This window comes from Oenanthe melanoleuca, chromosome 5, assembly GCF_029582105.1.
Source record: "Oenanthe melanoleuca isolate GR-GAL-2019-014 chromosome 5, OMel1.0, whole genome shotgun sequence".
In the NCBI taxonomy this organism is placed as follows: domain Eukaryota; kingdom Metazoa; phylum Chordata; class Aves; order Passeriformes; family Muscicapidae; genus Oenanthe; species Oenanthe melanoleuca.
In genome coordinates this window covers 28,716,275-28,729,909 of record NC_079339.1, presented here as the reverse complement: position 1 = coordinate 28,729,909, position 13,635 = coordinate 28,716,275, and the positions used below count along the sequence as shown (strand labels likewise).

Here is a 13,635-nt window from a genome sequence, read left to right as displayed (position 1 = left end):
ACTTAGTGTTTTGTGGAAGTCCAAAGTATTCCTCTGGCTTCCCTGAAAAGTTTAAAACCCCCCTGGCGGGGTCCCCAAGGACCCTAAAATGGGACCCAGGTGTCTCGGAGGCTAAATTTAGCTCCTTAAAGCAACTTACCAACATTGAGAAAAGAAATGCAAGCCACAAAAGTGAATGGAGTGTAAATTAGACTGTTAAAATGTAAAATTAGCAGATTTCTAAAATGTTTGTAATAAGGAACACGTGGCCAAGATGGAAAATTGGGGGTGTAGATACCTCTTCCTCCTTCTTCTCCGTGTCATCCATGCTGGGTGACACGCTGGCACTCTTAAATTGGATAAAAACAAAGCTGCACCATGTAACAAAATTGTATTATATTGGGGGTCATTTGTAAATACCTAGTACGTAGTTTAAACTATAAAAAATAAGTCCTGCCTCTGCCAAGCAAATTCTGCCCTAAATGTCTAGCGAGCAAACTGCTGTTCGCTAGACCAAGCATTCCTAAGATAAGGAACAATAAACAACTATGAAAACATCTAAGAACAGCCTCCTGCAGTCTCTCATCGGCGGGCATTGAAAAGAGCTAAGTTCCAAACCACCTGCATGTCCTCCAAAGGTGATCTCAGGTCTAAGGAGACACCTCAGGATGTGACAGTGTTTGACCACCCTTAGAGTAGGAAAAAAAAGTATTTTTTTGTGCTCAGATGAAGTGTCATGGGTTTCAGTTGCCAGTGGATGCTACTGAGAAGAGTCTAGCACCTCACTCTTCATTCCCTGCAATTCAGGTATTGATACACATTCAGCCTTCTCCAGGCTGAACAATCCCAGCTCTCAGCCTCTCCTTCTATGAGAGGTGCTCCAGTCTCACAGTAATCTTTGTGGTGATGTGCTGGATTTGCTTCAGTAAGTCCAAGTCTCTCTTGTGGATATAACTCCAGGTATGGCCTCACCAGTGCTGTGTAGAGGGGCAGGATCACTTCTCTTGACCCTCCAGTGCCTTGGCTGATGCAACCCAGGATGGTGTTGACTTTTGCCACAAGGCAGCTGATATGAACTCTTACTTGGTAAGAAAATGGAGATATGTGACAACAGAACACAGCTAGCTGCGGTTAAAAAAGAAAATGTGGGTAGCTGTAGATGGTGCAAGTATGTCTTACAACTCTGAATACAATGTTTAGTTGTAAGGCTGCTTTACTTCTTTATTTGACAAGACAGTCCAGGACACTCAAAATATCAGTGCTGTGACTTTTTGTGCAGATTCTGTGTAGGTGGCAGAGCTGGACTATTACAGGAACTGCACTAGAGTCTCTGTGTGACTGTGTGTTTGAGTTGCTGTGTTAAGAAGCTCAGAAGCAAAAAAAAAAGCTCCTTAGGTGGCAGTGTTGGAATGGTATGGATGTAATAGGGATTGGAGTTACTGGCAATGATGAAGATAAGTCATGCTAGAAGCCCAATTAATGCTTTTTCTGTTTTATCCTGCTTCTCTCCAGCCCCTGGGATCGTGTCAGCAGGGAAGAATGCAGCTGTGCATCTGAACTCAGCTCTGGCTGCCCCAGTAGTGCCTGAGCCAGGCTGGAGTCTTGCTTTGCCTTAGTCCTGGACACTCTTCATGGGTGGTAAAAGGCATTCAATGCAGCATTGCCTCTTGTGTGTGAGTAGTGTTTCTGGAAGCTATCACATGCAAAATCAACTTTAGTAATAACGTCATGTTTTAGTTCCATCGTTATTTTTTGCTTGCACAAAAAGATTGGTCTCTCAGAAGCTCATCTGAAAGCTCACTGGGAACTATTACTGTGCTGACTGCACATCTACAAATGCAAATAAACACTTATCTGGAATCAGAATACTTAAAAACCACAATCTGTTTATTGTTGGGGTAAATTAACTGCTTTCTCACTTCCCTGAAGAAGAAATTTTATTTTCTCTGTTCCAGAAAGCAGCACCACAGATTAAATATTATGTCCTATTTATTAAGGAGAGGTGTAGGTCTGAACATCCTGCCCCTGCTCAGCAGAAATGCACCTGCCTGCAGCTAGGAAGCCAGAACCTTCTTCCACCTGGCATCCAAAGGATGGTCGTGTCTCCAAGAAGAGTGCCAATTTCTCTTTGTAACGAGGACTAACTAGGGCTTGTTCTTTTCTCTGACTGCCAAAATATATGCTCAGACCAACAGCTACATTTTGAAAAATGGCTTATCTTTTAAAATACTCATTACTCTGGAAGTTCAGGTTTGCTGTCTTCCTCAGATTGAAGATTCAGGCTCCCACCCACCAGAATGTCCTAACAAAAGTGTGAGCCTGTGGTGTGGAGGAGGGAGGCTCCACTCACTCAAATTCTGCCACTATGGAGCAGGCAGCTGAGGGAGAGCAAGTGTAAGGAGAGGCCTAGTGGTTGGGGTGCTGAGAGAGGCATGCTAAGGCCTGTTTCCATCCTAAGGGTCTTTATCTTGTGGCTGTTTAATAGAAAATACCTAAAAAATACCTCTGTCAGGGACAGAAATGTAGCATTCTTTCTGCAAACACATTGCTTAAACCATGAGGAGGATATGGGCTCATGGTTTCTCTCCTATTGCTTGAGTGCTTAATCATTTCAGAGACTAAGTGAGGGCTGAGGAGATGCTCCCTGGCTCATCCTATTAGGTCTCCTGCTGGTCAGGGTGTAAGGCAGAAACAGAGGTGTGCAGAGAAGGATTAGGTGCCACGGGGAAAAATATCTCCAGATTTGAGCACCAGATGAACAGACACTGTTTGGATTACAATTGTAAATAATTCATATTTCTACCTTCCAGTGACATCTAGCTCTTTTTCCCCCTGTGCCTTCTTTTTCTGCACAGTGGGAGTAACACCAGATGTTTCCTGCAGCAGTAGTGAGAGGCTGTGCTTTTGCAGACAGTCTGAGGGTTGGGGTCACCGAGGAGTGATGATAAATAGAGGTCCTCAATATTTCACTGGAATGCTGGCTAGACCACCAGGATATGAACTACTGACTAATAGAAAGTGGGTGTAAAGACACTTGCTGAGAAGAGGTAAGACAGTGATGGGAGGTAGGGCAGTTTCTGCCAACATATTTTCATGCATGTGTGTCCCAGAAGTCAAAGCAGAGAACAAAACTGAGACTCTGTTTCCTGCCTGTTGCATGGTATTCAAAGATGGGAAGAATCTATTTTAATATCTTATTGGTGAGATCTAGTCTGTAGTAGCTATGAGCCCTCAGAATGTAGAAAAGATTATTTTTCTCCTTTCATGTTCAGTGGGTTTAAATTGCTGAGATTTGAGTCTATCTGAAATAGCCCTCCCTGTACAAGATGCAATCATCCAACTTCATCCTTCGCAATGGCTGGTTTCTCTACTGACTGCAGCACTTAGCACATTTTCTCAGTGTCTGCTGGGGAATGTTCTGATTACCTGTTTGCATCAGGATATGCCCTAGACTTTGTTAATCCATGTTTACTATGCTAAGACTTTCCCAGCAGCTTAGTGCTAATGCAGTGGATTTTAAGGGTTTGCACAGTAGCAACTCTTTCAGTAGCCAGAGTCACCTCAAGGATTTAATAAATTCAACAGGATTAAGTTTTTCCTTACTTGGCTTACCACAGGAGTGGAAAAAGTCTGTCCTACCTCAGTACCTGTAGTGCAAGTAATGTTGTACAAATACTCTTCTTGTTATGGTATGAAAATTGTATTTGCTTTCTGTTTTCTTAACAAATACATTTTAGTTCAAGCTGTTCATTTTCACAGTCATTACAACCCCTCACCCTCTCCTTTATTTCCCTGATAAGACCAGTCAGTCTGATTCGTCTGGATGGAATCTCCATGGATATATTAATACTTCTTTGAAAACAAGTTCATTCAAGGTTGCAGACTAGTTTCCTTTCATTGTCTTCTGAGACTCCTGGCTCTGCTCCTGCACTGCTTCAAACCAGATGCTGGCAGCACCAAAGACATGCAATGGTCACAAGACAGATTTGAGAGGCTTTGGGAAATGTGGTTGACATTCTGGAAGGCAAGACAAGACCCATGTTATTTGAGCACTGAAGTGTTTTCTGCCCCTGTACAATCAGTCAGGCTGAATAAGGCAGGTCATTGAGATCTTAGCAGCCGAAGATATGAACAGTCATGAAAGGACTTTCTTGGTTAATTTCTGCAAAAAGTATTATTTCAATTTCCACACCTGAAATAGTGAGTATGGGAGGCTGACAAAAATGGCTTACCCCTGAATGGAAGGAGTGAGCTTGAAGTGGATTGTCCACTTTTTCTGTTCCTGGCAAAAGGGCAGTTGCTGAAATGCAAACAGCTGCTTCCAGAGATGAACTTCATCAAGGCTGATGCCAGGCCTTGGCTAAAGAATGGCATGTTAGCTGCAAAACCATGAGCTAATACCAAAAGCTGCTTTCACATTTCAGCACACTAACTGCCATAGTCTGTTAGGACACACAATTGCAAGATAAGCTGCAGATGAGGAAAGTAAATGTCTTGCAGCAGGTCACGCAAGTTCTAGCCAGTTTGTCAGAGGCTGTGCCACCCAAGAAGAAACATACCAGGATATTTTAGGCACACCTATTGCCAATATTTTTATCCCTATTCAAGTATTCAGAAGTATGGGCTAGACCTTTCTGTTGCTGTTGGCATCTCAGTTTCACCAAAGCAGTGTTGGGGTGCCAACTTTCACAAGGCTGGAGCCCACACATTGCCACCAATCTGTGGTGTCAGCAGGGATGAGCCACCTGCTGTGATAAAACTAGGAATACTTACACCTAGCTGGTGTTTTGTGTGCAACCTGTCACACATTGCAACACTGACACAGCTCAGAAAAAGATTTTTATGAAGACTTCTGGAAACTGCAAGCACAGACTTGGAGAGTGCTGTCATCAGGATCATTCAACGTAATTTGGCTTCATTCCCACAGTGGTAGCAGACCTGGGCCCAAAGTGATGGCCCAAGCAGCAGCTATGCTCTTTTCCATCCCTTTTTCAAAATAACATGGATCTTTTTCTCCAGACCGTGGTCATTTAATAGCCCAACAGATTTTCCCTTTCTCTCCCACCCTAGTTTTATTGTTTAAATAAATAAAAAATTATTAAAATATCATTTCATCTTCTGGGAGCAGATACAACCTACAGAGATAAAATTTTTTAAATCAAATTTTTTGACAGTGCAAATGTCCTTTTTCAGGTGCAGCAAACCAAGTTCAGGGCAGCTACTGTGAAAGAGGAAACAGAGTTACCAAAGCAAAGGCAATGGATATTCAGAGGCAAACTTCAATATAAGTTATCTTTTCAGGCCTCTAGTCATCCTCTCGCTGCTGTATTAGCTTTCAAACAGATAACCAATGCTATGTACTTTAAAACATGGCAATGAAAATCAGCATACCATACCTTTGAAGAGGACAGTCCCATTTGCACCAACATAGTAGTGACATAGCTGAAAATGAGTTTGCAACTGGATTAAATACTGCTGTGGCTCCAAGTCGTACATTACTGACAATTCATATAAATCCCTCCAGGCAGCACAGGAGGCTTCAGCTCAATTCCAGCCCTCATTAACAACACAACTATAGCTAAGTTACACAAAGTGTCACCTTTGAAGACAAACCACGTTGAATGCAGCCAGGTCTCGTTTATGCATGAAGCTAAATGGCATTTATTTGCATGTCCCCTGTAAAGTCATCATCCAGCCTACACAAGAATGCAGATCTTGGTATACGCTGGAAAGAAGTGTGGTTGCAGACATTAGCATTAGCATCCATTCTACAAATACAGTAGGCTGATGCTGTCATGTTGGGATGCATCACAATGTGTTGCTGTGATTTTTACTGTGTCCTACTGAAGGTCAGGAATAAACCAGAAACCTGTGCTGAACCTCAACCCACCATGTACAATACTTTCCTCAGGACTCAGCTTTGCCCTGGGGAACAGAGGACAATGCTACCAAGGAGCTCTTTGTATATCTGCCCACAAATCCACCATTCCTGCAGTATAAAATCTGTCTTTGGGACTAGAGAGAGAGGTATGTGCTTATACCTATAAAACACTTACTTGAACACATCATGAAGCAGTAATGTTATTTTGCTCCTAACCCTGTGTTTCCTAAAAAAGCTGTGTAGGGCAGGAAATGCACCTGTAATATGAGATGGCTGGAAGGGATTAGCTGCTTTGCTTTGCCCATTTCTGGACATATGTGTGTGTGTGTGTCACTTTATGACTCAATAAAAGTCCTACAGGAGTTGACCTGAAGGCTGGTTTCTTTTGTATGTCCAATAGAAAGATGAGCCCTGGAGGAATCTATGATGTCAGAAGATGTGGTATCAAAATCAGTCAGATGTTCAATATTGGGCATGGAAGAGTAGATGGATTTTTCATGGATGGTTTAAGATATGGTGGCTGTTTATACAGCTGTAGTAACTAATTCTGTGCTGGTTTTTAAGGAATAACAAGAACATTGTTTCTAAAAGGGTGCTAATAGGGGTGTATTGGGGATTTAAAGTGGTCATTAAGGTGTGAAAATTTCAACATTATTCAACAAGAATGAAAAGGCTATGGGGCTGAGAATATACCTTTAAATGTAGTGTAATTCCAATTAAAACCATTAATTTTGGACTCTCCTTATGTTTAACTAAATAGGATTAAACTACTTTACTATACAAATGAATAAAGTCTAGAGTTGTTATCACAAGAAGTTTTTAATATGGTTTGTGACAAGCAATATCAAAGTTATCAACTCTCAAGCTTCATGTTCTGAAACCAGACAACTCTCAGCAACAAAAAAAGTTGTGCACTGATAAACATAGGAGGCATATTGTATTTTTTAATTAAATATGAAAACATGAGCTGTGTACATTATTTTTTTCCCTAGAAAACACAGCAATTTCAAAAGTTTATCATAAAATATTTTCATGAAATGAGTGAACCAGCAAACACATGCACTTGTGTGCCTTCCCCCCTCCCAAGATAAACGTGATAAGAGAGACATACGCAAATGTAATAGTTAACAGAACAAGTGGAGTTTTGTCATAGTTTGGTTCTTTTTGGAAAGGATGGAATGTAACATTGTGCTTGACTTTCTATGTCACAACAAAAAATATTTGGTGCAATATTTTAACACTTTCTTTTTAAGTTTCAATCTGGTGGAGAAAAATACCTTTTTCTATAATAAAATATGTCTGTTCTTTTTAAAACGTAACTTTTTTGCACAAAATAATTTTGTAAACTGTTATTTCAAGGGCAAGGTAGGCGGTCCCATATCATTGTCCTCCCCCCCACTTAAAAATGTGATCTGTTATCTGAAGCAAAACAGGAAAACACAAAAAAGAGCGGAGCAGAGGTTGCTTTGCAAAGAGAAAATAGGGTGTATTGGACGGGGGAGAGGGGAGGGAGCGTGTGGTGCGACAGAAAAGAGTTAAAGGTCACTTTCGCCGTAGAGCGCTGTGGAGAAGGACATGTAGTCCAGGGCGCCGGGCACCGCGTCGCGGCCAGTGTAGGGCGCCATCCTGGCAATGCAGTACTCGGCCTGGTCCGGGGGCAGCTCCCGCCGCAGCTCGTCCACAGTGATGTAGTTCTGCAACGAGCACAAAGGCAATCACTGCCTGGGAACTGACCCTCCTCTGGGGGCAGCAGGAACACTCAGGGACAGGGTCCCAGCAAGCGGGCCTGTGCTGTACACCCACACAGGGAGCTCTCTGCACTTACACCCTGGGAGGACATGCACTCCCTTCCCTACTGTTTGGACAAGTAAATGGTTTTTACAACAATGATTGGTTTTGCATGAGATGCTGGTGCAGCTAAAGAAAGACCTGGTGGTAAGTCAGGCAAGCTGTTAGTGTTAAGACTGTGCCTTCCTGTTGACAAAGGAGGTCCTGCTGAAAATAAATGGGAGTAAGCAGAAATTTAATTTGGATGCTGATGCTCACCAGCAGGAGGTAACAGCTGCTTGTGCTGCTGGGGAGTTGCCATTCCCTCTCTTCAGAGAAAGGGAAGGAGCCATCCCCACTAGTCCTAGCTAGTGCACCAATGCAGGCAGCAGACAAGCACACACTTTGTATTGCTTCCACAGTTCCAGCAACAGTCTTTTCACTGCAGTCATTTTTAATAAGCAAGCAAAACTTAAGTAAATTCAGCCTCTGGAGACCTGCTGCAGTGAGCTGAGCTAACCTGACTTCTCTCCATGCAGTAGGTAACAGTAGTTGCCTGTTTGCTAATCATAATCACTATGTTGTCTTCAGCTAACTGACTCACAGCCATTTGCAGTCTGTCTGAGCAGTAGCTCAGGTTTCACACCATCCCTCTCTCTCCTGTGACTTCTTATAATTTCTTTTTCCCTTTCACTTTAATGACTTGGGTATGAGGGATTTTTCTTCATAATGAAATATTAATTCATGTTACAGTCACCAGAACATGTTAAACACTGACAAGTATATGTAACATAGTATACAGAGTAAACAAGTTAATAAGTAATGCTGCATCTCAAAGTACCTATTTATTCAGTGGTTAGCTGATCTAAATAACATGGAATTTTCAGGCCTCAAAAGCCAATAGAACTGGCTTCAGTCAGGCACATGTCTAAAGGACAGATATCATGGATTTCTAGATCACAACTACGAAAAGATTCTTAGTGAAAAATGGAAACCAGTACTGGATTTAAAGGTACCTCATTACAATCTGAGGAAAGATATCCAACATTTCATGTGAGATAACTAAATGATCATTAGCAAATAAAGAGATACGTTAATATTAGATGTACATATTATTTGTTCAGTTACATAAAAGATTAGAGGGCACTGTTATATAAGAAAAATAAGATTACAGTTTTATCAGCTGCTTCCCCTGATGATGTAAATTCCAAAAATTAGTATTTTTCATATCATTCTGAGTTTTCCTACATTCAACCAATTTCTATGGTTAAAAGATGTTCCCACTGCAGATACAGCATATACTCAATGAAAATCTATTGATTCTATAACAACTGATAGTGACATGTAGATCTGAGAAAGGTCATCTCAAGTTTACAGCTGTCAGTAATGAACAGTTTTCAAGACTAATCAAAAACCATCTGTTGAACTTGATAATTTTAAAATAACAAATTACGACCAAGCTCTTAATTAAAATTTTGAAGCAAGAGTGGGCTGCAAAGTTCTGACTGACAGCTGAGCAGGACTTTTGAGTGCCTTAGCAGGCTGCTCATTAACCCACACTTTAACCTTGCACTCCTCCAGCACTACAGAATGTTCCTGTGAAAACACCCTCCCATGGCAGAGTGCTTCCCTTGACACTTTCTCTCAGAGACAAGAGAAAAAAGAAAGCAGATGTTAAGCAGATACAGGACACCAAGGTGTGGAGCCTGACCTTATCTCCAGCCAGGATCTTGAAGGAAGCCATAACCTGGTCAGCCGTATCTGTATCTGCCGTTTCCCGGGACATGAAGTCGATGAAGGCCTGGAAGGTCACTACACCCAAGCGGTTCGGGTCCACGATGCTCATGATGCGGGCAAACTCTGCCTCTCCCTGGAGAGCAAGAGACTCATGTAAGCCTGGGTATTGGGCAGCAGGGCTGCCAAAGTGAGGAGAAACTGTTCAGCACACGGCCCATAGGCTAGAAAACAAAGCCAAGTAGAAACCACCTCTGGGTATTTTTTTTAAACCAGGATGCTCTTTTTTAGCGTGCTGTTGTGTACAAATGCTTCCCATGCATTTGTCCCCTGGAAGAAAACACTGCCCGCTGTGCCTGAGGATAACATCCAGCTCTAGGACAATGCCCCTATTAGGGAACAATACCAGCTTTGGGTCTTCAGAGGAAGACCCAAATTTCTCTAGATTCCTGCAGCAGTATTTGAAAATCTGCACTCCTCAAATTCTTTTACTTTCACTTGTTTAAAAGAAAACTGCTACAGTTTTCTTCAGCTGACAGAGCAGAAGAAATGTCTCTGGGATATTTCATAGTATTGTACTTATCTTTAAATAAAAAAAAAAAAAAATAGGCAGGTTTTGCAAAGAAGGACTTGCATATCTGGAGTAGTCCAGGGAAATAGTCTCTACAGGGAAGATGGTACAGAGAAGTTTTGCTAAAGAAACCAAAACCTTGTAGTTTTACTTCATTTCTTTCTGCATTTAAACCAAAGGTCATCTGTTCTCATCTCTGGGATTCCTTCTCCTCAGGAAAGGAGGACGGGAAAGCAAAGTAGAGTCTTCTGGGAACAGAATCTCCTAACACATTTAGAACAGTATACCTTCAAGAGTGATTAAGATACCTAATCAAATGTTACTGTCTTGGCACACTACATTGAAGTCTGTATTTATACTGGGCTGATGAGTAAGATCATTAAACACTGCTTTGCCCAGCATCAGGAGCAAAGACACCAAGAGTGCAGATGAACATGCTTGCAATGTGCTCTTCTCCTGCCCTTTGATGAGCATCAGTCTTTGGTGAAGCTCTTTACCTAGAGTATTAGCTGTCATGCTTCCCAAGGTGCTACACGTTACTGCTCTGAATATCCAGGTATTCTGTTGAGGGAAATGCTACAGGGAGAGTGACTGGAATTTGAACTTACATGTACAGGGAAGGGGATGTGAAGCAAATGGTAGGAATGAGAGGAGAAGTATTCTGAGTATATTCATTCATGTATACTTCCAAATGATTTCAGCTGATATTCAGGGCTGGGGGAGGCTGTGTGTGCTATGCAGAGAGCAGGCACCAATATAAGGAAGCTTACTATTTCTTCCACTAATAGCTACACAGTTTGATAAATGTAATTTTTATTTTGAACCACACAGGAATTAGACAATTATATCCATCTTTTTACCTTTAGCTAGAGCTGTGAGAGAAGAAATTTTACATGTACAACTATGATTAGATTTAACATTGTTGATAATTCTGGAAAATAAGGCTATATTTACCTTGATTCACTACACATTCTCCCTGTACTTTTGAAGGTGCCTACAGAATCACTTTGAATAGGAGTGACAGAGGGCTCTACATTACCATATTGTAACCCATGGAGATAAGGCAGGCTCGGAAATCTTCACAATCCATCATACCAGTCTTCTTCTACAGAGAGTGATGCAAAGATGGAAAAAAACCAAGACAGAAAAGGGAGACCAGTCCAGGGAGAAATGAACCCACAGGAGACATTACACAGAATGAGTTTTGGGAGGGAGAGATAGGAGGAGGATTTACAGGGCAATGGAAAATAAGAGGAAAGGTAGTTTGTGAAACCATGAAGAAACAAAGGTGGACATGGAATAGTTTATACACAAGAAACATATTGGTGATGAAAAAAGGGTAAGAAGATATTAAGCAAGACAGATTGAGGAATGGACAATGAAAGGAGTTTTAAGTGACACAGAAGTAAACAGAACAATTTGAAGACATAAAAGGAATTATCCCAAGACAAAAATTTAAGGAATCAAAAGGGAATAGATACCAAAGTACATTTAGAGAGTAAGTAGTACAGAAAAGTGATGTATATATAGTCAAACACAAGAACAACAGATGGATTAAGACAAACAAGAAAAGAAAGGAAAAAAACTGTTATTTTTTCCCAGTTTAATATCTGGCTGTGTTCACCACTAGCTTTCAGTACCTGTGCATCGTTTCCAATATCGTAACCCAAGCTGATGAGACAGGCTTTGAACTCCTCAGGGCCAAGTGTGCCGGAGTGGTCCTGGTTATGCGGTGTGCCAGGCAGCAGGACATGCAGTGCCAGTGCGGTGACGTGTGGGCACGAGGAAGGGAGACACAGAGATCAAAGGGAGGTGAAAGGACAACAAACAGGTGCACCATGCAGTGGGTGAGGAGACAGGAGCAGGAGGAACGACATGCAGATAGAAAGACAGGGAAGAAAAATAAAAAGTGCACAACATTAGATATCACAATGACATTTCAGGATGTGCTAAAAATGCTCTTGGAACAGTTTCTTCTCAGAGAGCTCATCCCATGTTGAGAGCATTTGAATGACAAAAACAGCTGATGCTCAGAAGCCTCAAGATCTCAATCTCCCAAGTGAATTACTTGCATCACTGCTTGTTATCCAGTGTCAGAAGCCCTGTGTTTCACTAGTAACCCCGAGTGCAGGTAAGCAGGCAGAGGCAGTGGGGAGCATTGCCTTGATCTTATAGTCAAAAGTTCCACTAAAGGAGTAGGTGAGGGCAAGTATGTTTGGCAACACACCCAAGGAAGCTTAGCTGTCAGGGCATCCCAGGAACAGACAAAGAAAACCAGCTGAAGCTCAGGGGAGGAGCATTGTGGCTGTATTTATGAGACCTGCACAGGAGGTGGAGCTTTGACTGGCAAAGCTATTTCAAGTGCTCAGCTCTGCAAACAGCACGGATGTACAGTGCAGAACAACACAGCTTGGCAGCTGCTCTTCCCTTTGCTCATTGCCCACTCCCCCCAGTGTTTGGATGTACCCATCAAATAATACACAAGCTACTACAGGAACTAAGAATCCCCATCCATCCTGCAGAATTTTAGCTCAGAACACTCCCAAAGCACTGAAGAGCCTCAGCCTGCTGCCACCACCTCTGACCTGATCTAGGAAGCTACAGATAGGATGATGGGGCCAATTACAAGTGATTTTCTTCAAGAAAACCCAGTTTTTGAAGTCTACGTTAAGCCTTCATAATTAAATAGTTGAAGGTGGAAAACCCTTATTTTGTCTGCTTTAACATTCAGACTGTTGTGAAGGAAGGGGCAAATAATATGAAGGTCAAAATATAAAATCTACAGGGCTTTATGGGTCACTCTCCTAAGAAAAGAACCCATGGTTTATTTTTCTTAGACAGCTGAAGAAGGACTGAAATAGCCAGTGTTCAGCAATTTAAAAGCATTGCCAATCTCTGAGGGCAGACTGTCCTCAGATATAGCAGAGATGGTATAGAAGAGTGGAGAACAGATGGTCCCAAGAATTTTATAAATCAAAATAATAATCTGCTCTCTGGAGAGGAATGAATAAAAGTCTAATTGCCTAAAAAAGCCTTCAAACCTTTCCATACTCTTGCTTTACCAGAAAATTTTGCTGTTTCCTGTGAAGATATACTTCTCCCAGGCTAACAATCACTTTGCAGTTTTCAAAGAATTGAGTACTCCACAGGAGTGGCATTTTTAAGAATGAAACATCTTCTGTGATCCCATTTTATTGCAGTGACTGCTTGTTTTTTATTGCACTGTGCAGTCCACCTGGAAGCTTGTAGCTGCAGTCAGCAGTGACTTACCCTGTCAAAGTGGTTGAAAGAAGCCCGGAACTCATTCATCTGTTCCTGGCTGATTCCTTTGGCATCACGGGTCAGAATCTGGTTTTCCACTTCGTTGATGGTTCTAGCAATTGTTGTTAGTAACTGCTCCCAGCCCACGCGGATATGCTGGTGAAAAAGGTCAGGACAATAAGAAGTTGCTCTTCTGCTTCTGAGGCCAGTGGATCAGATGTGCTACTTATTGCAAATTAAATCATCCTGGTGTGCAAGGCAGTCCCTGGTGTCCATTTTCTCAGAAAAGATTCCTTCTAATCTGCAGGTGTTTAAAATCTGAATTTTGACTGAAAAAACCCCATACTGAAGAGGCTAATTTCTGATCTTTTTTTCTCAAGAAAAACTTGGTCTTATTGTAAAATTCCTTTGCCTGGTCAAAGCAACATATTGGAGGCCTTTT

At 41.8% G+C, this 13,635-nt stretch overlaps 1 protein-coding gene across 3 annotated transcripts in view; it reads right to left on the bottom strand.

The window, feature by feature from the left end:
* Nucleotides 1–6,784: 6,784 nt before the first annotated feature.
* The window catches only part of ACTN1 (actinin alpha 1), an 85,613-nt gene continuing 78,762 nt past the window's right edge, over nt 6,785–13,635 (bottom strand). The window contains exons 18-22 of one of the 3 annotated variants that reach the window (XM_056492160.1): nt 13,203–13,349; nt 11,573–11,653; nt 10,972–11,037; nt 9,339–9,497; nt 6,785–7,554 (exon numbers count right to left, since the gene is read on the bottom strand). In XM_056492160.1, the coding sequence (XP_056348135.1) occupies nt 7,396–7,554; nt 9,339–9,497; nt 10,972–11,037; nt 11,573–11,653; nt 13,203–13,349 (612 nt within the window). In that variant the 3' untranslated portion in view covers nt 6,785–7,395. The remainder of the gene's footprint in view (nt 7,555–9,338; nt 9,498–10,971; nt 11,038–11,572; nt 11,654–13,202; nt 13,350–13,635) is intronic. The other 2 variants (XM_056492158.1, XM_056492159.1) reach the window with 2 other exon arrangements.